The 26,715-nt window shown below is 40.4% G+C and overlaps 1 protein-coding gene across 1 annotated transcript in view; it reads right to left on the reverse strand.

Moving 5' to 3' along the window:
* GMDS (GDP-mannose 4,6-dehydratase) overlaps positions 1–26,715 on the reverse strand; it is a 626,998-nt gene that overhangs the window by 79,445 nt on the left and 520,838 nt on the right. Inside the window, 1 exon segment of the mRNA XM_079148803.1 lies at positions 19,370–19,466. Within this exon segment, the coding sequence (XP_079004929.1) occupies positions 19,370–19,466 (97 nt within the window).

Consider the following 26,715-nt stretch of genomic DNA (forward strand, 5'->3'; position numbering starts at 1 on the left):
AGAACCCCATTACCCACAGCAGTGTCTGAGGGGACCTGGAAGGAGGAGGACCACTCTCCTTCGTCTCCCCCAGGACAGCCCTTGTATAGGCAGACCAAACAAAGTGTAGGCACAGAAGCTCTGCTGCCTTTGGTTCTCCCCCACCCTAATCTTCCTGAGAGACAAATTATTAGCACCCAGATTTGGAACTCAGAATGGTACTTGCATAGAAAATAATTTTATATATGCTAACGAGGTCCAGTTAAAATATTTTTATCAGTATTTTAGATACCTAATTGGGAAATAAATTTTTGTTGGTAGAGCTAGGACCCTCATGTCACTGAAAACATGCTTTCTGAAAGAAGAATGTTTTCAAGTACCAAATCTGTTATTGCACTAAAGACTGTAAAATAAGCTGCACCCTTATTAGTCATATAGAAAATTAAATGTTCTTAAACATTTTCTGGAATCAGGCAAGGCATAAACAAATGCATTGCACATTTAATTTTAATGGAATAGAGAGGAAACATCCACAACTATCAAGTGGGAAGAGTGCCCATTCACAAGTCCTAGGGATTGAAGAACCATAAAGAACCAGCCATTTGTTTACCATCCATGGGAGAGCGTGAGAACCAAGATGTGGCATCTTTACATATCTCAAAGCTAGGAAGGGAAACAAGTTTAGGCTATAACTTTTCCAACACTTGAAGCGTCACTTCTCTGCAAAGCAGCATTCCCCACAAGCAGCGAAGCGTGTTCAGGGAAGCTAAAGGGCAGATGAGGGGCGCAGGGAGGGGTGCAGGGAGGGACTAGCAGGGTGGGCTTGCGGTCAAAACCCTCCCTAGGGCATTGTCAAGATAGTAATAGCAATGCAGATAAACATGCCACATGGATAGGTCCAAGCCTGAACTGCACAGGGATAAATAAGTCATTGTGCAATGAAGGAGGATATTAATAATACAGTTTAGTCCAGGAGACAGTGTCAAAGAGAAGGCCCCTGACATCAGATCACTGGTGAGTGACATAGTTTAGATCTTTGGAAAGTAGACTTGGGTTTTCCTCAAACTGTGCCTATCACAAACTCATTAGTGGAATATTTCCCTCCCTGCTGCCAATCCTCCCCCACCGCTCAGTGCTGGGGATTGAACCCAGGGCCTTGAGCATGTTAGGCAAATGCTCTACTACTGAGCTACACCTTCCAGCTGTAGCATATTCCTTTTACATTAAAATCTCACCGTCTATTCTAAGAACTCCAAGGACACCTTAAAAAAATGACAGTAACTGCCAGGTGGGCTTTTCGACTTAGACCATACTCCCTTGGGCACTGTTACCTGAAAAATCAAAGAGCCAGTGAGGGTTGCTTCTCCATATGCTCATATCACAGATTGGTCTTTCTTTTAAATGTAAACCAGAAGCAGTTTTGCGTAGTAAGAGAATGTATGCCAGTCGCACATAGAAAGGACAAAGAGCCATTGTTGGGCCATGACCCATCCCACTCCCAGAAATTCTTCAGAGGTTTCATACTTGGTGCCTGAACTGCTGGGGGAGAGGGCACAGCTGTCTGAGTGATGTCCCTGATTGCCTGAGAACCCTTCATATTGCCTCAACAATGCAGGTAGGCATGACAGGTTTATGTCCCCTGAATGCAGCAGCAGGTCTTTGAGTACTGGTTTATAGTTTCAGGCCATTAAGTAGGTACAGACACGTCTGCTGTGACAAAGACCAGCTGCGCTGAGAAAAGCAGAGGAAAATGTGCAGAGAATCAGAGTGCCAGCTGCCCACCTGCTTAGTGCTGCAACTGAGAGGCCCAACTAGAAGTTACCAAGAACAGGTGTCTCTGAAGACCAGTAGGCAGAAGGGCAAAGAGCACATGATCCAGGAGGAATGGGAGGGAGGTTTCACCTGGAAGGACAGCCTACAAACCAGCTGCACCACAGTGTGACTTTAGGCAAGTTACTTGGCCCTTTAGCAGCCCAGTTTCCTCATCTGAAATGCAGATAGTAAAGATAATACTCCCTGGGCAGCCAGAAGAAATGACAATGAGGATGTGTACTACAGAAGTCACAGAAAGAAGTGGTGGTAGAAACACCATAGCTCCAAAATGGCGGCACCGGCCAATAGCTCTGCCCTCAAGAACCAAGGAGATGTTCTTAGCTGATTGATGTTTTTAACTGGTCATCACAGAAGCACAGAGAGGCAAGCAAGATACATGAGTCAAGGCCTTGGCTTCTTTCTGCTTTCCAAGGCAAGAACTTGTTTTGCTGGCTGTCCATTCATAGCTAGTAAGACGAGTACTTGCAACAGAGAAAGGAAAGAAGAGGAATTCATCAAGAAGTAATACAGTAACTAAGATTTAGAGTTGGGGTGGAGAACAATGTTTCAAATAAGATCTTAAATTTTGGGGAGAAAGAAAATGTTCCTTCTCTTAATGAATGGGACCTTTTGGTGGAAACCTGCTTGGTTCAACTGCAGCAGAGTGCCCAAGAAGGGCAAGTTTGTACCTCCTGTGGCAGCTCTGGCTTAACTACAGAATTATTTCTGGAAACGGTCAATAAAAATTACATATGTATATAAAAGGATAACATAAAACCCCAAACTGAACAAATACACTTAATGTAAATGACTTCAGATCTTAAAAATTGTTTTTATACTGCTGGAGTCCCTGAAGCCAGAGACCTTGCTACAGCTGGACCCATCCCAAGAATCACTGCTTGTCAACACTGCTCCTGCAGGAGGAGGGCTGTTTACTTCCACCCTGCCTGTCAAGTCCGCTTTGTCTCCAAATGCTCTGCTTTCTATTACCACTCTTCACCAGACCCGGAGGGACATATGTATATGTGTATATTCCCGAAAAGCTTAACCACATGACAGCCAAGGACACAGCGGGTCTCTTATATAACTGGTAAAAAAAAAAAAAAAAAAAAAAAAAAAAAAAAAAAAAAATCAATCTCACTCATTGATCAGATGCCTAAAACAGATAACTGATTCCTGATTTTCTTCTCCATACAAGTCAATGGCATTTGTTTAACCTTCAAGTACTCAAGGGCCACTGGCTTTGCACCTGGAGTGGTGTAAACCTGGCTGTGAAGTCAGATCTGATGGAGCTGCAGCCCATCAGGGAACTATGTGGGGCCATAAGTGGCTTCACCACCACAAAGGAGCCAAAACACATGTCTGCACAGCATGGCCAGGTCACCTCTTGAGATTCTCCTTCCATGTGGATCCCTGGGACCCAGAGCACCCTGAGGGTAGAGTCATGGGAGCCAAGACTGTCCAGGTACAAAATCTGGACTGCTACATTTATAACATCCATTTAGCCTTAGTTGGTAAATGATCCAATGACAGATGCAATGTTGTGGAAGGTTTAACTGCTTACTTGTCAGGGGCTGAATACACATGATCAGAAATTACAAAGGAAAACTGGATCACCCCCAAAGGAGCATTTCAAAAACAAATAAGCAGATATTAAACAAATACTAAAGAATAATCAAAAAAGTGAAAACTCAGAACTAGAGAAGAGAGGGGCAAGATATGGTTCCGCAGTTTGTGTTTTTCAGCATGGGTCACTGGAAAAGAGATGAGGACTCCCTAAAATTAAGCACAGTGTTGTATCCTGAGCATTTTCCCCTTGGGCACAATCAGCTTTTATCTGATTCTCAGTGAGGTCAGGGACATCTGAACTGAGTGCATCACTCCCTGACTGTGGCCAATGGCACAGCTGCCCCCAACCAGATACTCTGTGGGGCTTAAAACAGGCTGCACAGGGTCCACACAAAAGTCCTGCATTCCCAGTGGCCACTGCTCAACAGGTGTGAAGGTGAGTCCTGGAAAACTCTTTTTAACAGCTTTTTGGTTGAGTCACACAGACTAGGGTGGGAAAATATGCCCACAATTCTGCTTTAGTGGTATTGCCTGAAGGGAAATGGGTCTCTGGTCATTTGCAAAGAACACCTAGGAAACACTGGTAATATATCTACAATGGCTCTGACTTTCACAGTCAAAATGTAACACACTGGTGGGAAATACATGGAGAAATGCATTTCACTACTGTTTGCATGGAACCTGTGCTTATGTGGCCTGTGGTTTTGGGGTACTCCTCTGCATGTTCATACACATTAAGGTATGGTTTTTGACCTACTCTGTGTTATTAGCCTGTCTTTGCCTCTGAGGCCTCTAGATACCTGTGCACCCCTTCCTCACCTTTTAAGTGACTTGGGAAACTTGAAGGACATCATCTTTTCAGTCCAGATGCCATGCATTGTGGATGAAAGTCCTTGATAGTAACATAGGTTGAAGGACCCTTTTTGTCTGTCACAGTAAATGCCACTACAAGTATTCTGGGCAGACATGGTTACTTGTTTGTTAACTGGCGTCTGCTGGAGCTTTGAAGCAGTCACCAGTGGAATGTGCCCTACAAACCTACTCCAAGCGCTCACACCTGACCTTTAACTAATGCCTTTCACATTTTCTCATTTATGCATCTGTGACTATAACCTACTCTCTAATCCTCTCCAACAACACTTGGAAATAGACTTCAGGATCAAGAGAGAAAACTGAAAGAGATTAGAGTTCTGGGGCTTTCCAGCAGATATAGAAGATGCTGGATAATTCAGTCAGATTAATCCAGAGTCCTCTGAGGAGTTCTTTTCTTTGATAATAATTGCATCAGTTTGCAATAATATGCTATCTTTAATCATAAGATCTCAACACATTTCACAAACGCTAATTTAACCTCCCACTACTTTTGTGAAGTTTAGCATAATCATCCTTCATTTAGATGATGAGGAAACTGGATGATGTATAAAGTTGAAGATGTAGATAACTAAATGCGGAACTTTCAAATGCTGCTTTCCATCTTAACCTCTAATTATTCTGACCAAAGTATTTCCCCTTGTTTCCTTCAAATGAATAAACTAATATTATTGCAATGGATTACATAAATAACAGTAAATGCAAAAACCACATTCCTAACATATCCCCTCTAGCTAAAGTTGGGGTGCAAAATGTCACTCATCTGGAGAGTAGATACAGAAGAAATAGCGACTTACCATCAAGTCACGGTTTAAAACAAATACATGCTTTACTCTGAAGTCTCTGATGTTGACCACAAAGGATGAGGGTTTCAGAAATAAAGTTCAACTGTCTGAAGAAATTATAAAGACGAGAGAGGAAAATAAGAAAAAAATTGAATTCTTTAAAAAAAAAAAGCCACCATGACAAAGGCAGAGAAAGAAAGAATATTTGAGGTAAGCAGCAAGGGGTTAAGTTTGAATTTCAACAGAAGTCTGTAATAGAACTTTATAAATATTTTTCATTTGGGGAGGGCTGAAGAGAGAGTGGTGTGACATGTCCATCAATGAACAGGGATGTGAAGCAGACCTGTAAAGCTGTTTCTGTTGTAAAAATCTAGAAAGCCAAGGCCATCATTCTATGTTTATCCAAAGGTGATCATTCCATAAACAGGGACTCCATAGAACCCAGTCACTGATTTGAGACTGATAAATCGGAAGAACTGTGGTGGACCCACAGTGGTCACTCTCAACTGTTTTATGTTTTGCCAGATAAAGCTGAACAACAGGGGGTAAACACTAACTTTTTCATAAATATGTTAAATAAAACCACATTTAAAGCAGTTCCCTTAGCCACCGTTCTTCCTGTGGGATGGCATGCCCTAGTTCTCTAGTGGACTCCAGTGTGTTATCTTTTCACCTCCTTTCTGTGATCACTTGGTGGTTGCTCAGCACCACATGTGACGACTGGGCACAAGCCCTGGCCGCTCCCAGCGCCCACCATCCACCCACACTGGGATCCGGTGCTCAGGCTGTTTGTTCAGCGTCTCCTCCCTGTGGCTGCCTCCCACTGCCCTCCTTGCCAGCTGAAAGAGGAGACAATGCACTGGCATCAACAGCCATCCCACCTTTAGGACAAGTGGGAGGTGCTGATACACCAAGATAATTCACCTCGCCAATAGAAAAACAGGTTTGGACCAGCGGAATTCCTACCCCCAAAACTCACTCATGTATGCTACATTTTACAGGTGGGCCAATCTCTGAAAATGGATTCTCTCTCATTTCAACTTGGCAGCACAAAACACTGGAAACTCAAAGGAAAATCAACAACTGTTTTGATCCAGAATTCTTTTTTCCCTATTCATCTAACCCATGGATGGAGCTCTTATTTCTTCACATCTTCATTATAAGTTAACATTTTAAGCAAGAGAGCCATACTCAGTCAGGCCATTTCTCTTCCAGTGGGAAATCTAATATTAAAGAAAACTTATACTTAAGGCACATGTTTTAGAAAGTAAGTTAAAAGCTTATTCCAAAGCTAAATTTTTCGCCAAAATGAGTGAAGACAGAGGAATCTATCACAAGTCTTACTAGAAAAATCTCTGTAAGTCTAATGTTCACTTCAGAAATTTTAAAAAGTTCTAAATAATTATCACTTATCTTACACAACCAAAATGAAATTCTTTGCATTTTTTTTTTAAAGAAGGAAAACACTGAAGACTCTAAGTGAAGAAAGGAAGTGATAACATGCCATTAAGTTTCAGGTAGACTTTGGCTCCACAGTAAAAATATTAGCTATAATAGTCATTTGCTGATTGATACATACTTCTCACATTTCTATTCAGAAGGTCTCAGAGACAGAATAACAGAGGCATGTGTGAAATGGACAAGGCCTAAGGCACGAATAAGGGTCTGTAATACCACATGATCCTCAGTTCCACAAATAAAGTCTTTGAATGGGCATAAGAAAGATGGTAGCTGCCCATGGGCTTATTCAAGGTTCAGAGATGGAGAAGAATCCATTTGGCAGGTGGACTTTCTTAGACAGAAGCAACCTGCGATGCCTTCTACATATGCAATGTTATTGGTACAGCCCCCAAGACTTCAAATATACCATCAGATTGTTCACAGTGCATACACAGCATGCTATGGATGCCAGAGGCACTGTGCTCTGGTGGGTCGGAAGGGTAGAGTTGGCTGCAATATCATCAACACTAGGTCTTCCCATAAAGGGGAACCAGGAATCAGCTCTGGTGCATTAAGCTTGTGTAAGATGATTGGGATAGATGAAAAAGAAAGCTGCATGGACAGAACAGAGAAAACAGAACCTGTGAAGCCAAAAGTCTCAGAAAAGATGAAGAAAAAAAAGAAGGGAACATCAGCAAAATCACAAAGAGATAAGACATGGGGTAGAAAATGAAAGAACTAATGAAAAGGGATATAGAGAAAAAGGAATAGAAATGGAATGAGAATTTTTAAGGGTTGGATGTATACAAGTAAGCTATGAATGAACTTTTAACATTCATCTTGCCATAGGTTGTGAAGGAGAAAGAAAAAGAGGAAAATTATTATTTAATAATTTTCTGCTACTTAGGATTTAATTGCAGCTTAATACACTGGGTTGAGTAGTTTGGTTACCAGAGCTGGGTGGAAACCATGAGAATGATTCTCTGGTGATGTGTACACATGCTCATTCATTCCTCCTGCACTGCTTGTGCCAGGTCCTACCTAAAGTCATCACATGTCATTCTTACCCTCAAGCTCCCAGGTAGGAATGAGACATCACACACAATGGGGCAAGTGCTTCAAAGAGCTCAGTGCTGACTCTGTCTAGGGGGGCAGGAGTAGGTTTCACTGAGGGGCTGATATTTGTGCAGTGCCTTGAAACTGATCATTCATTTCTTCAACATGTCCACTGAGATCAGTGGGAAAGCACTCACTGCTGTGTTCATGAAGGAAAAGCAAAGTAAAGGCTTGGAGAGTTAAGAATATCTACAAAAAAGTCTGAAAGTTGAGAAGAAAAGGTGTTGAGATTTAAGCATTTCACATTAATAATGTAAGCTAGTCAGACATATTCAAATTATCACTATACTTTCCATTATATCAAAATTCTGGTAAGGGAATATAGTGTTTTCTAATCTTTCAAAACTAAAGCTGATGTAGAAATAAATACATCGGATTAACTTGCCTTAGAGATAACTTGGCATATTTCCCAAAGTTCAAACAACTGGTTTTAGATGATGACTTCACACACATTTTTCTCTGCTACCCTGTTTTTGAGAACTAATGTAAACACCTGAATTCAAAATACATAGTATCTTTCTAAGACCACCAAGAAACACACTTTCACACAGAATTCATTTCATTATCAACAAAATTTCCAGTAAGACAGGGAAACATTTCTTTAGGAACCTGAAGAATATGCAAAAGAAATAAAAAGCATCTTTAGCTTGGTCTTCCTGCAAGGACTGTTAAGGTGACGCCCTTCCTGAATTTGGATGCATCAGGGTCAGATGGTAGATGGCAGGTGTCAAAAGACAGGTTAGAGGCTGGGATGCAGCTCAGGGCAGAGTGCTTCCCTAGCAAATGCAGGGCCCTGGCTTTGGTCCCCTGCATTGCAACAAATAAGCAAACAGAAGACAGGTTGTGTTCTCTGAAAGAGGAGTGGCTACATGGATTTTAAGGGGGATGCAACGCTGGTTTTGATTCATGACAAGAAAAAAGAGGAAAAAGGCAGTTAAAAATAAAGGGGAGAAAATACAAAAAAAAGTGAAGAAAAAAAAACATAAAAACGAGGGGCTGGGGATACAGCTCAGTTGGTAGAGTGCTTGCCTCCCAAGCACAAGGCCCTGGGTTCAATACTCAGCACCACAAAAAAAAAAAAAAACAAAAACAAAAAAAACATACAAAATGAAAGGGGAGGAGCAGCCAAGTGGCTACAGAGATAGGCACAGTGCAGAGAGGGGAGCGCGCACTGCAGGCCTCTGAGTAGAAGGCCGCACAGGTCCTGACTCAGGGAAGGTGTGTCCACCTCTCTCAGGGCTCCCCACAGAGTCCCAGCCTGTACATGTCTTTGGTTCATTCTCACAGCACTTCCTGCTCAACTGGGAGCACCCTCTCTCTCCCTACATGCCCCCAGACTCTTTTTCATTAGCACAATTCCTTCCCAAACTACTCTAAAACTCCCTTACATTAGGAAGTCAGTCTCATCCCTCCGCCTGGTATCTTCTCAGACTTCAGCATGGCCTGTCTGAGTTAATTGTGCCAGTGGTATTTTTGAGTGTGTACATTTTGAAGCTTTCAAAGGATGATGAGTAGGGTCTTCATTTCTTTTCTCTCTTCAAAGTGATTAATAACAGTCTTCCTGAACAACAGAACACACTGTGGTCCAACGATGGTTCAAAGTGATTAATTTGATACTTTTTGCCAATAGAAAACCGTCAGTCCCTTGAGCCTCCAGTAGGAACATAGCTCTGTCAACACCTTGACTTTAGCCCAGTGGAACCCAATTCAGACTTCTAACCTTGAGAACTGCAAGATGATACATCTGGGTGGTTTTAAGCTGTTGAAGTTTAAAATTTGTGATAATATGTTTGTGGTAATTTGTTATAAGCAATAGGAAACCAACACAGGTTTCAGGCTATGGAAGTGACATCTGGCTGGTTTGATGCAACAAATCCAAAGACCGACTTTTGTAGGAAGATTTCTTTTTTTACCTAAATTATTTTTTATTCTTTTTATCTTTGCATCTTCATTGTTAACAGAGTCCCTGTTGTTTAACAAACATTTGATTGGATAAAATGAAAGGAAAAAAATTGACATTTGCTTATCTGAGTCATATTTTCCTGGGACAATCTGCATCTGTTTGGATATATGTATCTAAATAAAACCTTGCCTAAATTCTGGCCTACACAAGGCCAGGCACAGTATGATTTCATGTGAGCTTAGCTAAAACAGGACTCAGAGGGAGCAAGTTCCATGTCAGTGAGAGAATTCAACAGGTGATCCCATTAGGATATTCAGCTTCAGGACTTGGCATGGAAGGGGTACTCCTCCGGATAGAGACTGACTGGTTGGCCATGACACAACAATTAGAATGTGAATTCTCCAGTTTCTATTGAAGTTGAGTGTGACTGCCATCTTTTCATCATTCAATCTGAAGGAAAAACCCTCAAAGTTCTCTACAATGCATGCTGGAGTCACAGACTAAGGGATCACCACCACATTCATCTGGATCTAGAACTGGGCTGGGGTGTGAGTGTGTGTGTGCACATGCACATGCATATGGCTGCTTTTGCAGCCATCTCCTTAATCTTGGGATCCTCCAGCAGTGAAGAGCCCTCTGGCTTGTCTATCCAGAGGCTATGGGCTGTGACAGTGATGCTCTTGGTGTGGCAGCACTGGATCAGTTTCTCCTGGGTGGGTATGGGTAACACTTGATTTAAGTAGTCACTAGTTTATATTTCAGTCCAGGATTATTCAAGACCCTTTTTATCTGGAAGTGGTTGAAGTTGGAAACACCAAGGGCTTTCACCAATGCCTTACCTACCAGCTCCTCCATGATTTCTGGGCTTCCAAGAATGTTAATTTACTGATCCTTCCCAGCCTGAAATCCCTGTGGCCAAAGAATAAGACATATCTTCAGACAGCCCAGTTTCAGATCCTGAAGGTCTTCCCACAGACTTTCTTTCTGAAGTTTCTCTAAAATAAGGTTTACTGCAGGGCTGGGAATATAGCTCAGTGGTAAGGCACTTGCCTAGCATGTGCGAGGCCCTGAGTTCAATCCCCAGCACCTCCCCCCATAAAGAGTATTAAAAAAATTTACTGCAACTTGCTAACAATAAAGAGGTCCTTCTGCTTTACCACCCACTCTTGGGTCTTCTCTTGGATGGCCTCTACACCTCATTCTGATAGATGTAGGCACAGCCTATATGATGATATCCTGCATCAGTGGCTGCCTTTACAGCTTCTTTGCACCCCCCCACCCCAGGGGGGAAACTCAAGGTTCCCAGTCCCACAGTGGGCATCCTGGCTCTGGTGCCGAGTTCCACAAAGGCTGGTCATGGGTGGTGCAAAAATAATAGAGAGCAGACAGATGTCTAGGCATAGGAAGATTTTGGAGGGAACAGTGAAAAGGATGGTTGGCAGATAAATACTAAAGCAGATGAACCAGGTGCAGTGGTGCATGCCTGTGACCCAGTGATTCAGGAGGCTGATGTAGGAGGATTGCAAGTTGGAGATCAGACTCAGCAATTTAGTAAGGCCCTAAGCAAGTGAGTGAGACCCTGTCTCAAAGTGAAAAAAAAACAAAAAGGGCTGGGAATGTAGTTCCATGGTAAAGCACTTCTGAGTTCAATCCCCAGTAAAAAAATAAATTAATTGATTAATAAATTAATGAAATAAATCAGATGATGGATAAATGACTTCTCCTTGGTTGCTGCACTCAAGCCTGCTGGAGATACTGAAGTTCCAGAAGTAGTCATAGAACTTGCTGGATCTCAGGGCCTCTCACAACCCCTAGGAACATATAGTTTAGGCAGAATGAGAAGATGGAATCATCGATTCAACACACTTCTACCTTCCACCAAAACTATCATTTCTATCACTGGATCAAGAAATACAGGGCTGGCAATTCTAAGAAGCAAATAATTTCCAGCATGAAGTTGTCTAGGTGTAAAATGAAACAAATATTTAAATAAAAGAAAATCTCAGGAGTGAAAGAGCTCAAAGAAAATGTCTCTTGATAACTAATGAGTTCACAGGAGTAAATGATGATGATGATATGATGATAATTAATAATGAGGACAGTAATAAAAATGATAATATGCAGCACAAAGTAGCTTATACTTACATAAGCCCTTTCATCTTTAAGAATTTTAAAATGTTTTGCAACCTGACTTCTAGGACATATCAATTTGCAAATGGGTCTCTGTTTGCCTCTGGTCCTCAGTTTTACCTGGGATGAGATATGGTAATCATCTGCCGATTAATGGAAACTCTTCCGTATTGGCCCTTAAGTCCCAAAGGAGCCCAAAGGTAGAGAGTAATTATCCAGGGTGGGAGATAGTTTAGTCTGCCCAATGGCTTTGGGATGCAAGCACTTAGTGTGCAAATTCTGTGAATTCTTAACCCACCTTTTCTTTCAAATGTGTTTCTCAGACATGGCTCCTGAAATTCAGATTTGCCTAGCTTTGAGACTAGCTCCCTGGGCATGCTCTTCTTTCCCCACCCAGATGTGTTCTTTGGGGGAATTCATCTTGGGGCTTCAACTCTTGCACATCTGGCCTTCATCCTGACCTCCTTTCTCTATGCCAGGCTTTTAGCTCCAACTGCCTCCTTGATTTTGCTGTGTGGATGTCCCCAAGGCACTGTGAGAGTAACAGGGCTCCTCAACACCTCCCCCTGCAAATCCAGCCCTCTCCCTGATCTGGGTTTAGGCATCATGATCTCCCACCAACCGTCACTATCAGTCTTTGATCCTGGTGTCACCTTCAGTTCTGGATTTTCTCCCACATGTGGCTGTCCAGTCTGTCTCCTGATTCTGTGCTCTCCACTTCAGCAGGCCTTTGTTTTTCTCATCCCTGCCACCATGTGTCAGAGTCTTGTTCCACTTCTCCTGGAGCTTCACAGCTGCCCCTCCATTTGGAGAGTTGCTCATCCATCTTTATATTTCTTGGTGTTGGGCTGGGACTAACACCATGGTAGGAATTCAATAAACATCTCTTTTGACCTGAGTCTCTAAGACTTCAATCATATATAATATGCTATCAAAATATGTATATTGATATGTGTCTGAGAAGCTGAGGGTAAGTCAGAATGATATTTTATTTATTTATTTTGGTGGTGCTGGGAAATGAACCCAGGGCCTTGTGCATGCTAAGCAAGTGTTCTTCCACTGAGTCATATCCCCAGCCCTTTTTATTTTTACAATAGGGTCTTGCTCAGTTGCTGAGGTCGGCCTCAAATTTGTGGTACTCCCGCTTCAGCCTTCAAGTAGCTGAGTTTAGAAGTGTGCTCCACCATGCTTGGCTTAGAATGGTATTTTAAATATACATGGTGAATGCTATAACTAAAGAATTCCTATAAGGAATACTAAATATTGGAGAATTTTTTAGTATATATACATACTTGTGTTTTAGTTAGATATTCTCAAACCAGGCTTTCATGAAGCAGGGCATGAAGCAGGAAATGAGTGATTTATCCAAGTACTATGAAATGTCCAAATTGAATTTTTCTATTAAGGACAGTTGCTATCCCTGAACAACTGCTGAACGGAACCAGGTATTTACTAGTGGCCAAGTACGTTAAACATCATTGTTGGAGTTACTAATTCAGGAAGAAGACCATTGGCTGTAGATATATCACTTGGGAGGTTTACGACAAAAGTAGTCAGATGGATTCTCAACTTTGCTAGTGGAAGTAACAGTGAATGAAGAAACCAGTCTGGCATGACCCAAGGGTGTGGGGAGTGAGGCAAGAGAAGGCATCTGGGGTGAGATAAAAGAAGAGCACAGAGGAGAGATACCTGCACTACATCTTAGTAGACTAGAATACTTGGTGTCTGGAAAGCAATTGCTTCCAAGGGAAGAATGTGCTAGCAAAAAAATGTTGATAAAGATCAAAAGGTACAATAGAGTGAAGGAAGAAAACCACAGGCAGTATTCTTTATAAAATCTCCATGAATAGAGATTTTTGAATTATAGTTATTTTAGAAAGTACACATGACTTAATAGAATAATTGCTTTATAAAATAAAAAAAATTTAAAGCTCAACAAATGGGGATTTTTAAAATTTCAGTGTATTGGTGAGTGTGAAAAGATATATGGAACTAGTGATCACAGTGATGAATGGATCACTCATATGCAATTCAATGCCGAGGATGACCTACATCAGAGGGAGCTACGTAAGGAAGCTGAACTCAGATACTAATTGCTCTTCCTAAGGAAAGCACTTGTGAATGCTAAAACACATTTCTGAGATGAAAAAAGATTTTGGAAATTTTAGTTTGTAGATGTCAAGAGGTCTATACTGTGCTTATAAATAAGGATGGTCAGTACCTGGATAACTTTTTGGAAAAAAAAAAAAAAAAGGTAAAAATTCTATGGGAAACCACTACTGGTACAAGTAAAGAACACGTCTATCTGGTATTAAGAATACCAGATAGTCTTAAGGATAAACACAAAAGCTATCTTTCAATAAGGGAAAGTACCTAGCTATGCTGATGGATTTTTGAGTCTTTAATGACAACATTCAAATCCAAGCCTGACCATAAGAAAAGAACCTTCAAGAAAAAAAAAGGAGAAGCTAAGTACATTATAATCAGTACACGATCACTATTTTATTAGGTATGAATATTCTTGAGGGGGTACAGCAGCTGAAGAAGGATCACAGACTTCAGGAGGAATGTCTAATGCCCATGGTAGTTCTGTTTGGGATCCTGTGAAGCATGGAGAACACACAGTGGAATATTTGAGAAGCAACCGAGGAAGCTGAAACCTAAAGCTCTCTCAGTTAAGTCCAAGGAAGGAAAAGGGCAGAAAAGGCCAATGTGATTAAGGAAGGATATAAAGATTAGTACGAGGAGCCTAAGAGGGAGGCTTAAAATATATAAACAGTGATTTAGAGATACAAACTATTTATAAAATACCAGTAGTAAGAAATCTAGAGAATAATTACAAAAGAGGAAGCATTATGATCAGGCATTACAGATAGCATTCCACACCACTGTGGTCGAAGGTTGTAAAAGCAGAAGGTGCCAGGACATTAAAATTGCAAGGGACCTTTCAGAACGAATGGTCTAGCTTCTCCTTTAACAGGGTCAGGAGTGCCGGAAGAGTGGCGCTGGTCCTAATCTGCTCTCTGCATCCTCTGACCCCGGCTCCCACCAGTCAGAGCAAGGAACAAAGAAGAGCAGGAGTGGAGGGGAGGATGAGAGTCTTCGAGGTCAGAAGGATCAGAACGGGAGAGACGGAATGCCTCTATCAGAGCTGCAGCAGATAGAGTGGGGGATCTCATTTCCTGCTTCGGGAGGGCGAGTGTGTGGCGGTGAGAACAGCTATGGGAGGAAAACAGGACAAGTTTCAGGACAAAAGTCCAGACTTATGAACAGGTCCAAATACAGAGACACCCCCAAATACAGACTTCGCTAAGGGAAGCTCTAACTGGTATTTATACAAGTCCTCTGATGACAGATCAGATTCCTGAGGTCTGGAAAGTGTTACATATCATTATTCCAAACAGGGCTATGAGATAGAGCAAGCAATTACAGGCCATTTAACTTAACATCGTTTACGGAAAAATATTAGGAAAAGTTTGTGGGGGGACAGCGGGAGGGACAACTTGACAAGCATATGGTGATCTGATTGGAAACAGTCCACAGGTTTTCACTGGAGGAGGGGGGTCATTTGAACTCTCTTGCCAGACTTCTTTGAAGTTACTGCTTTCCTAGTTCTAGATTTTAAATTATAAGTTTTTCATTTTTTTGCTAATATCTATAAAGATTAGGAATAAATATAAAGTTTCTAGGTAAATAAAACACAAACCAAGCACAACTGAGAACATTGGAAAGACAACAGGGAGAAAAGTGAATTTTAAAGACAAATGGTATAGTAATGAAAAAAAGTTAGTAAATATCACCTGGTAGAGTTTAACCAAAATACATTCTGTAGAAAATAACTGATTTGGATCTGTGAATGTATCCACCACCCCAACTCCTAAAAGTGCTCTGTAGACAGAAAGGATTTTATTTATTTCAATGAGAAAAGTCATTTTTTTCCTTTTTAGTGAACCAACCATATGACATGGTTAAAAATTTGGCACCCGAAGATGGATATTCCTTTAATCCTTCCTTTGGGTATTTTCCAAGTCTCAAAGAAAAAGAAGATATCTTTGTGGTTATTTTAAACTAAATAATAGGTCAGTACCAATTTTCTCATATTTTTATATTTATATATCATTGAATAGCTACTGAACCTTCAGAAAGATTCCAAAAGGATGAAAACCAAGACAGAACAAGTATATATTAATGTTTGCCGGAAGTCTCCAATAGTCTTTGTTATCTACTTTTAACTGGTTAACCTGCACAGTTCACTAATAATGTCCTATGTTTCCAAAAGTTCTGGACTCCAGGAACTGATATCACCTTTACATCTATGATTTCCTCAAGGGAAGGAGCCACATCTGCCTTGTTCATAATTGTATTCCCAGAGTCTAGCATAGTGTATTCAGTGAGTGAATAAATAAATAGTAATAACAGAAATAATGTTGGGTATTTACTGTAGGCCAGACACTGTATAATTTACTCTGTTGAATCTCCAGCAATTATTTGAAAGAAGTTTTATTATTAACCCCACTTTTAACAATGAGGCATCAGAGGCACTGAGAAATAACTTGCCTAAGGTCACACAGCAAGGCACAAACAGGTTTTGAATTCAGGTAATCAGGTCCATTGGCCTACATTTAAGCACAATGTTACTACTTCTCCAGAAATGAATATATTCTGCATTAAATCTGTGCGATAAACACATGCATGTATAAATAACCATACACAAGGAAGGAGTATTTTGTGTTGTAATGCTAGGGATGGAATCTAGGGCCTCATGCATGTTAAGGCACTCCCAGGTCAAGGCATGAGTCTTAGGTGGTACAGAACTTAAGTATTAATATTGCCATCACCAAATACTGGAATTCATAGCCAATGGAAATTCAAAGTCTAATTTCTAAGATTAAACTATCTGTAGCAGCAAAACTCCTAAACATCTAAAGGAAACCCAAAGTTTCACAGGTTGAGTATCATAAAAAGGGGCTCCACTCAGTTCTAATTGGATGCTGGAGTTCCAGGTTCAGAAGAAAAACTTTTCATGTTGGAACAAGAGCAAGATTTAAGGGTTAGCAGTGGTTAAATCAATGAGGAAAAAAATTCTCAGCACATGCAGAGCTATCTCCTACATAGACTCATTGATGGCCTCTTTTGGATAAGTATTTGACTTCACTGAACTGAGGGGCTTGATAAAGACTAGGCTAAAGCTTATTCAAAAAATAACATAAAGCTCTAATTCCTATTAATTTTGCTTTAAGATACTGTGTTCTGAGACCTGATGTTCTCACCATGTTTTATTGTTTTCAAATTTTCTTCTTGGTACTTTTTTTCTATCAGTCATTTCTGGAATCATTTGATTGCAAAAAGACTTAGCTTATGCTTTTTTTTGTTTTATGTTTTTTTGATTTTTGGTCTGGGGATGGAATGCAGAGCTTGAGCACATTGGAAATGTGCTCTACCAATTAACTATACCACTTGGGCCTGATTTATGCTTTTAGCTTCGAGGGCCTCCATATGCTGAAGACCTTAAGCTATAGAGAACCAAACCTGATCAGGAGAACAAACATTCATAGAATCCCAGGAAGAATGAAAACAAATCTCTGTCTTGTGCAGGATGGAATATTCTAGATGCCTTTAACTAATAGAACAGTTATCCCAGAGGCAACTCCACAGAAGATCATCATGGTGATCCAAGTTTTGGGAGATCTCATTGTGAGGAATTTTAGCATCACTATACAAGAAAAGCATGCCCAGTGGAATACTAAGGTGAAGTGGAGTGAAAGAAATTAATGCAGCCTGGAGGCTTAGGAAGATAAAACACAATTTAAGATCCAAAATCAGGTGGCAAAGAAAATCTCAGAGGAGAACTAAATGGGTAAAAAAAGTAAAAATAAAAAATCAGGCATATGAAATCAGACACCACTCTTATGTTCAAATAATGCTAGTGTCAACCGAGTTGCAGAACAGGTATGATGATAGCACTTGAATGAACAAAAGAAACGGGGGAGGGGTGCAGTGTTGCAGCAGGAAAGGGGGGTCCATGGGGATTCAAGAACAAGTCTTGTTAGTCTTAGGGTCCCTTTCCTGTTCAGCAAATTCTTTTGTTCAGTGTCCTTATCAATCCCACACCTTGCCTAAGTGAGAATGACAGACAAGCCATTCTTAATGACTTCCTAGCTTTTGAAACTATTTTGAGGTCAAGTGAGAGAAAGAGCCACATTTGAGCTGTTGTAAGCACTCAGGTTTCTATTGGTTTCATTAATTTTCCACTCTGAGATGACCATTTTTGTTTTTAGCAGAGAAATGAATTTGCACGTATGTTATCTGCAATGTTCCAGAAAAATGATGCCCTTGTGGCACCTCATGGGGATAGGGGAAACAAACGGTAGTGTGGCTTGGGGCTCTAGACAGGCAGTCCGTGCTGTGTCAGCAGCAGTGTGACTGGTATCTTCCTCCCCCAGGGACAGGACACATCCTCTCTAGGCACACCCACTCACCATTAGCACCAGGAACAATTGTTGGCTGTGTCAAAGCCTGGGCCACTCCCTGTGCCGGGACAATGCAGGACTGCACAGCCCTGCCTCTCCCCAGCACTGGCTGCTTCCTTTGCTTTTTCTCTCCTCCTGTGTGTACAAGAGCACGAACTACAGTTTTTTCTTCTATTTGAACCAACACATTTTAAAGGGTAGTTAATGACTACTTATTCACATTCAGCTTCTCTTTCCACTGGCAGTTTTTCTAATCTCTGAAAGGCTGTATAACCAGAAAGGAAATTGGTTCAAAACAGGGAAAGGGGTTCAAAAGGATTCTATTTTCACAGTTAATGTGCACTTTGGCAACTATTACCTTCGAATGCTGCCGTCTGAAGATGTGGCTTCCTGTTATCTTTGTATATTTCTACTATATTTAAGACCTTGAGTTTTGTCACCATAGTGAGAATGGACCACATTGAAATAATGCTGAGCTACATGTTTTCATAAATTTAGGAAAAGAAGATATGATGCACTAACAACACATACCATTGGCACAAATGATCTATGAGTTATTTCTTAATCCAGGGACTTCTGTACTTAGAAATTTATCCATCCATCAACCCATCAGTCAATATTTATAAAACACCTACCTTGTTACACTTTTTTTTTTTTTTTTAAGTTCCTATCCTCAAGGAATTCAGGGTTTGGTAAAGGAAGAAAGACATGAAAACATGTGATTGTAATAGGTACTATAATAGAATCATGCACATCACACCATATGGATACATAGGAAAGGGGAGAAATTATAGTGGTAGTAGTAGTGTATTGGTCACAAAATGAGACTTTAGTGTATGAGAGACTATTTATGACTTAGGTGTGTGTGTATATGTCCTTGTATGGGTGTGTATGCATGTGAGTATATGAGTGCACATGTTTGAGGATGCCTAGGCACAGCTGGAGCGTCAGATGATCCTCCGGAACCCGTAGTCCCTGAAGGTCCAGGGCACCTGACTTACGAAGTCACTATTAGAGATCAACCATCAGAGCAGACTAATGTGGTGAGATGTGCCCATGTTATCAGTCTCTGTTTCTAAAATCAACATTGCCTTGGGTGTGTTTTACTTGTTTTCCTTAATAGAGCAATGGATTTTGTGGTGGTAATGGTATCGCAAATTTAATTCACTGTGTTTTGGTTTGGTAAATGCCTGCTCAAAGACAGCTTTGAAAGTTGGCAGCAGGCCTTCCATGAGAGCATTTTCCCAGGCAGTGGCCAACTGTGGCCACACGCTGGGCGACGAGGGAGACCTTACCACTTCAGTTGGTCTGTAGTATTTGAGATCCACAGTCACGTGAACTTTGCCGGTCTCTTTACATCTTCCCACTTCGTTTTCATTCTTTCCTTCCCACCTGTAAAGAAGATAAACACTTAATCAGCTCCTAATTGCTTGGGAGCATCTGGCCTCACTGCAAAGCTTGGGATGGCTGCTTTCTCCCTGCAGGAGGGGAGAAGCTCATTAACTGCAGGAGGACAGGCCCACCTAACACTGTCATTAGAGCAACAGGGCTTTGTCAAGCTTTTCTAGGTCTACTTTGAAAGGGAAGTTCCCCACCCCTTTAAAAAATATGACAAATTCAGAAGTAAGGCTGTAGAAATGAACAGATTGGTTAATAAAAGGAACTTGGTAACTTTCAGGGATTTCAAACATATTGCTCTTTTTGAAACCACTCTTGATAAAGGCAGTTATTTTGAATTAATGTCTTTTGACCCCCCCCCCCCTTTTATTTTCCCCTTCCTTTTGTACTTTTGGGATATTTAGGGTCAATTCAATGCATTTCATTTGGGGATACGTTCCATATCCTAAATGATGATTCAATTCACCCCCATGAACAAGTGCCCTTCCCTCCTCAGTCACAGTGGGCCTTGTTAATAAATCTCTGATGATTAAACCGCTAAAAAGGTGCATAACTAATTGCTTGTTCCCTGCTAAGTGAGGGCACATTAGCATCTTCCTACCATGTGCTCCTCTGACTTGGCTGGCATAATATTAGGAGTCCTGTTTCCTTCCCTAAACACCCAAAGTTGACTATAGTACGGACCCTCATGATTCCTCAAGTGCACATTTTTCCGGGACACGCTCACACGCTTCAAGACCAGTTTCTCACTGAAATCTACTTTTCTGTCTTATTTTCTCATTTGTTATAAACAATATCACTAGCTTAATGTTGACTATGGATTTCTATAATCTGCCATCCCACAACACAATATAGTTGAATTTTTTTAGCAAGGAAAGAAATGTAAACGTATGATATGTTTGATGTCAGTGCTCATCCTCAGAATGAGTTTGATTTATCAGCTGGAGATAAATTCTGTGAACACAGAACAAGTCTGTGTGTTCCCTGGACCAGTCACAGTGGGATCAAAGGTAAGAACAGAACATTAAGTTAGTCATTTGACTATGCAAGTCCCAGGTACCATTTAAGATGAGCATCAATATTTTATGTATATATATATGTATGTATATATGTATATATGTATGTATATATGTATATATGTGTATATATATATATATTTGTTTCTAACAGAAGCTCAAAAGGTTATAATGAGTAATAATAAGATATCAACATGAAAGTACTTTATAAACTAGAAAGTTCCAAGGAGGGTTAAATTTTAAAATAGGCTGTATGCTGGAGATACAAACTGGTCTCACAAGCTTTATTATTTTTTTATGATGCTGGGGATTGAACCCACTGGCACTGTTAATACTGAGCAACATTCCCAGTCCTTTTTTTTTTTTTTTAATAATTTTGAAACAAGGTCTTGCAAAGTTGCACAGGCTGGACTTGAACTTTCAATCTTCCTGCCTTAGCCTCCTGAGTCATTGGGATTAACAGGTGTGTACCTCTGTGCCAGGCACAAACATTCTTTTCGATCTATTATCTGAATATGCTGTCCAATCACCTATTGATAACAAAGGGAAATATTTGACTATTGGAGGAATATTCAGTTTATCAATGTGCCAACTCTGTCAAAGAAATCAAGGCAAATATGAAAAAGTCCTGTAACAATGAGAGAATTACCACAATATGCTGAACAATATAAACAACAATTTTCCAATGACTTTCATATTAATGCAAAACAGAGTGTTTGATATTATGCTTATTTGGTTTAACTCCTTAATGTTGAGTAGATCAATCTGACAAGTTATATAGAGCTGAAAGTTGCAAAGCAAGGGAAAGATAGGATCAGAGCTAAATTTTTGGAACAGATGTGGATGTTCTGGAGTATGGAAATTGAAAATGTTTTATAATGTGATAGCCTAGAATAATGATAACCTCATAATTTCTTAGGGATAAAGACTTAAGGAGGATAACTGGTTAAGTCATTATTCTTTTAAAAAATGCATTTTATTATAAAGTTAATCAGTTAATTGTGAACTTTTCTTTGATTAGGCTTTCAGTAAATGAAAGGATATTTGTATTTCACAGGCAGGTATTCACTTCACTTTTTTTAAAAAAATCTTCATAGTTGTTGACAGACCTTTATTTATATGTGGTGCTGAGAATTGAACACAGTGCCTCACATATGCTAGGCAAGCCCTCCACCACTAAGCTACAACCCCAGCCCATTTCATTTCACTTTTATCTACATTTCTTACTTTACAAATAGACATAAATTCCACAGTTATTTTCATGACAGTAGCACCATCTAAGCCAAAGGATTAGCACAACACTGTTTATAATTTTGTGATTTTTTTTCATGTGTGGCTAGGGATTTAGTCTATGCCACTCTAAACATATTTCAATATGTCCTTTGTATTGAAAATAATCTCAGATGTCATGAACTTGAGAAATGGCAATTCAGATCTACTTATAATTTTTTTTTTCTAAAATTGCACACAAACACACACATATTTAATTGATAAAGCCACAGACTTGGAGTAATTTCCCTGATTTAAGAAGGCGCATGTGGGTCAGGAAAGGAATAAGGCCAACCCAGTGGGGTCTTTGGACCATAGGTCTATGAACCTAGTCATACAGAGACAGGCAGTATAGATCACATACAGTCTCTTTCTCATTCTTCTTTTGATTCCTTTCCCCCTCTCTCCTCCTCCTCTTTTTCATCTTAATTTTTTATAGAGCCACACTTTAAAACTGCAAAACCCATCCTTACCTTGAGGATAGTGGCAGGCCCTCAGCAGGGCTTTGGCTTGTAGGTCAGAGTTGCCTCCCTGTGTTAGCTGAGGCGGTTAATGGTACCTCCTCAACCTGGACTAAGGGAAAGCATTTAATTCCTGTTTATATCCATAGGCTGCATGGCGGGACCACTTGATTTTTAGTGTCTACTACTGATCCTCTTTGATTGCTTTGCTAGTCACAGCAAACATTTGAGATTTGTAATACTAGTTGAGGTGAGAAAGGCTGAAGGAAGGAGACGCCCCCTCTTAGGGGATTATTATATACAACCTGAAAGCCAGAGTTGGGTTTAATGTTACTCTGGCACTTAGCGGTCAGAGATCCCCAAAACTTTTTTTGTCACCGTCTGACCACTGTCTGTTGGGCTTCCATCTTGCAAATACCTGTCTACAGTCAAAAGAGTCTCCGAGGGCACTTAGAGGGCATTGCCTTCTACAATTAATATCGCTATACTGAATAATCAAACAGAACTAGGAAATGGCTCAAAGCAGAACTGGATTGGCAAAAAACATTTATAATTTGCACCGGGTCTGCAAGAGGGCAGTAAGCAAAAGTTTGGGCCAAGGGCCAAAAAACATTCAGTTACAACAATACATGAAACATTTGTATTAACAAGCAAAAGGTAACAGCTAACTTGTCCTAACAAGTAATGTCATTATGACTCAAAGAAGAGCTGTAGTGTCAATGAAATGACAGTGTCTTGACGGAGAGTAGAGAATTGAGCTAATTAATTGGAATTACTACCCATTATTTTGGATCAGCAGCTTACTAGGAAAGAATTCTGTATAATTCAACTTTTAAAAGAAACCATTGATTTCTAATAAGTGTTAAATAGCAACAGAACACGTTGCAGAATAACAAAATCATGCCCAATAAGGCAAGATGAGGTCCTATTAAAATCAACTCAACTGAGGGTCCTTAAAGGAACAATAAAGGCAAAATCAGTCAGGTAAGTTGGACTTGCAGGGGAGGGAGCAATGCACTGCTCAGAGTGACTGGAATATCATAAAAGCCCTCAGGAATTATTTTCAAGAAAGGCTGTTCTATGGAGGTTTGGGGACTGCAGTGGCTGGAGTTTGATAAACGACACAAAGCAGTCGCAGTCCTGGAAGACTTATTGGTTTCTGAAGGGATGGGTGGTTTGTACACTCTTCTGCTTCTTTTCCAGGCCCCTTTCAAAAATGGAGTAAGTTCATGAGTGCTAAAACAACAGGAAAGAGGTGAGAAGGAGCAAATTCTGGAACCTGGAAGGCAGATGGAACAGTGTTAGAACATATCGGAAGCCCTCGTCAGAGCTGAGAATGAACCAAATTTACACTTGCAGAAGCCTCCACCTGCACAGAAGTGTGGGTTGATTACCCTCTGCCTGGGAAAAGGCTGGTGCCCCACCCCCTCCCCATTCCTCAGCATTTGGCAGTTACCCAACCCAACTGGGGAAGAAGGTCCCTGGACTGAAGGTCTCAGGCCCTGTGAAGGGTGGGTCAAGATGCTGAAAAACAAATGTACGCATGATGAACTTGGGGACCCCTGCTCTGCCCTGCTCTGCCCCTATTGCATGGTCAATCAATCCTATTTTCTCCCAGTGGTGAGACTGAGGAGTCTCCTTTGTATGTCAGAGATTTCCCAGCTAAATGGCCTTGTCAGGTTAGCCCATAGTGATACAGCCAACTATAGTTAAGCTCTAACTATGCTCTCAAAACTCCCACTTTGTTCTTTAGGCCCCCACTTTTAAACAGAAGCAGAAAACCAAGAATTATCAAACAGATAATGAGGAAAATCATATACATAATAGGTCAAAATCAGAACAAATAGAAAAAAAGAAAAAGGAACTTGAAACAGAACAAGCCAAGGTAAGAGAATTTAAAAAACAAAACTTTCACATAAACCACATTTAATACCCTTAGACACAGAGCTAAGGAAAGATACCATAGAAAAAACAACTGGGTATTATTAAAAAAAAAAAAAAAAAAAAAAAAGGAAAATCTGAAAAATCAAGAGATTTTTAAAATGGAAAAGAGTAAATCAGGCTCAAAATTCAAGAGAAGATTTATTATTATTATTATTTTGGAATGGAGTCTTGCTCATTGCCCAGGCTAGTCCAGAATCCCTGGACTCAAGAGATCCTCCTGCCTCAGCCTCCCGAGTAGCTGGAATTACCACTGCACCCAACTAAAAGATGTTTTTAAGACTGCATTGAGGGCTGGGGAGATAGCTCAGTGGGTAGAGTGCTTGCCTTGCAAGCACAAGGCCCTGGGTTTGATACCCAGCAATGCAAAAAAAAAAAAAAAAAAAGACTGCATTGAGGAAATTTACCAGAAAATTGAGCAAAAAAATGTAGGCAAGAAAACAAAACAAACAAACAAAAACTAGAAGGAAGATGAGAAAATGAAAAGACCGCTCAGGAGATTTCCCAAAAAAGAATACAGAAAAAAATGGAGCAGAGCAAATAATTATCTGAAAATAAATCAGAAAAATTATCAGAGTAGAAGCAAATGTATTTCCTGACTAAAAGGATGCTCTATATAATGAATGGGTCTAAATCCATTGTGTTATTCAGCTTTCCATTGCTATAACAAAATACCTGGGAAAACAAACATATAGAGGAAAGGTTTATTTTGGTTCACAGTTTCAGAGGTTTCTGTCAATGGTCACTTGAACCTGTGATGTTGGATATTATGGTAGAAAAGATCACCTCATGGTGGCTGGGAAGCAAAGAGAGCAGAAAGAGCCCAATATCCCCTTCAAGGGCATGCCTCCAGTGACCACTTGCTCCCACTAGGCCACACCCCATTAAATTTCCACACCTCCCACCAATAGCACCACAGGTGACCAAGCCTTTTCAATATGGGTGTTTTGGGGATGCTTATCCAAACTACTGCATCTACCTTACATGAAGTTTCAGACCACTGGGATCAAAGGAAGGCCAGAGCTACTTTCCAGACAGAACAAACACAAACACAACTGGGAGTCAGAATAGCTCTTGGTTTCTCACATAACACTGTAAATCTTCAAAATTCCTTGCATTTTCTCTCTCTGTGTGTGTGTGTGTGTGTGTGTGTGTGTGTGAGACTTCAAATTGAACCCAAAGCCTTGGGTATGCTAGGCAAGTGATCTACCACTGAGTTATATCATCCGCCCAAACCTTCAAAATTCTGAAGAAAAATTATTTCCAATCTAGAAAGATGTATTGGCTACAATATTAATTTTGAAGACAGACCAAAGATATTTTCAGATATGCTTGGCTACAAAATACTTGTTTCTAGGCAATTTCTCTGAAAATGAACTAAGATTTTGCTTTATCCATTCAGGACTGGTGGCATGTCCTTGTAGCCCAGCTACTCAGGAGGTTTAGACAGGAGGATCTTTGAGCCTAGGAGCTTAAGACCAACCTAGGCAACATAGGAGGACCCTGTCTCTAAATAAATAAATAAATATTCTGCTTCATCAAACAAAAAAGTTTTGTCAGAAAACAGGCTCTAACTCAGGAGACTGGCTAACAGAATCCTCCAGATGAGTATGAAGGAAGATGTTGGGTGCTGACCTTCCTACTTACCCAGACTGGGTCAGGCTAGAAGCTTCTAGAGAGACTGCTTTAGGAAGACATGACTGCTTGACTAATCTGGAGGCGGGGTGGGGTGGGGAGGATCTGAAAGCCTTGGGAAGCAATTTAGACAACTGAGGTAGATTTTAGGGTAAAGTTAGTGATAAATACATAGACAACTAAGAAAAAGGAGAAAAAATGCATTTATTATGGACTACAGTCAACAAATGATAATGGTATAGAAGAGCAAAAATAATTGTGGTATAATAGAATGAACACCATCAGTCATGAAAATGTAATGCTGAATACTGAGCTACTCAACAATTAAAATATAACAATAGAGTAGTAAAGAATAGAGGGGTGGGCAGAAAAAAAGAACAAAGCACTCATTTTGAATAAAAGGAAGCCAACAGATAATGTCTGTAAGGGGAAAAAAATCAACAATCACAATAATTTATTTGGAAACATGAAGGTAAAAGCCCAAATAATCAACTAAATAGGATTTTCAGAAAAAGAGAACAGAGGAAAAGTAAGAGTGAAACAAATAATGATCTTGAAACAAATCAAGACAATTTACCAGTGTAGAACAATATACATTTCCAGATGTAAAGGGTCTACAGAGTGTCCCAAATAACAAATGGAGCTGGCTGGGAGATAGAAAGATGGGAAGGTAGGGGTGGAGGGGAGAGGGGAAGAGATTGCTGGGGATTGGGATGATTGCTATAGAATGATCAGAGATTATGTGCAAAAAAAAAAAAAAAAAAAGAACTAATAAAGAATTATAAACACAAGTTTTATATGAAGTCAGTCATGATTGATGAAGCCCTTTCTAGAGACCCCTATGTGCGGCAGAGATCAGGATTCTGGAATAGTCTGAAGCCAGACTCTACTTGGCCAAGCCAGAGCTCTGCTCCAGGGATG

The sequence above is a fragment of the Sciurus vulgaris genome (genome assembly GCF_902686455.1).
Source record: "Sciurus vulgaris genome assembly, chromosome: 7".
Classification (NCBI taxonomy): domain Eukaryota; kingdom Metazoa; phylum Chordata; class Mammalia; order Rodentia; family Sciuridae; genus Sciurus; species Sciurus vulgaris.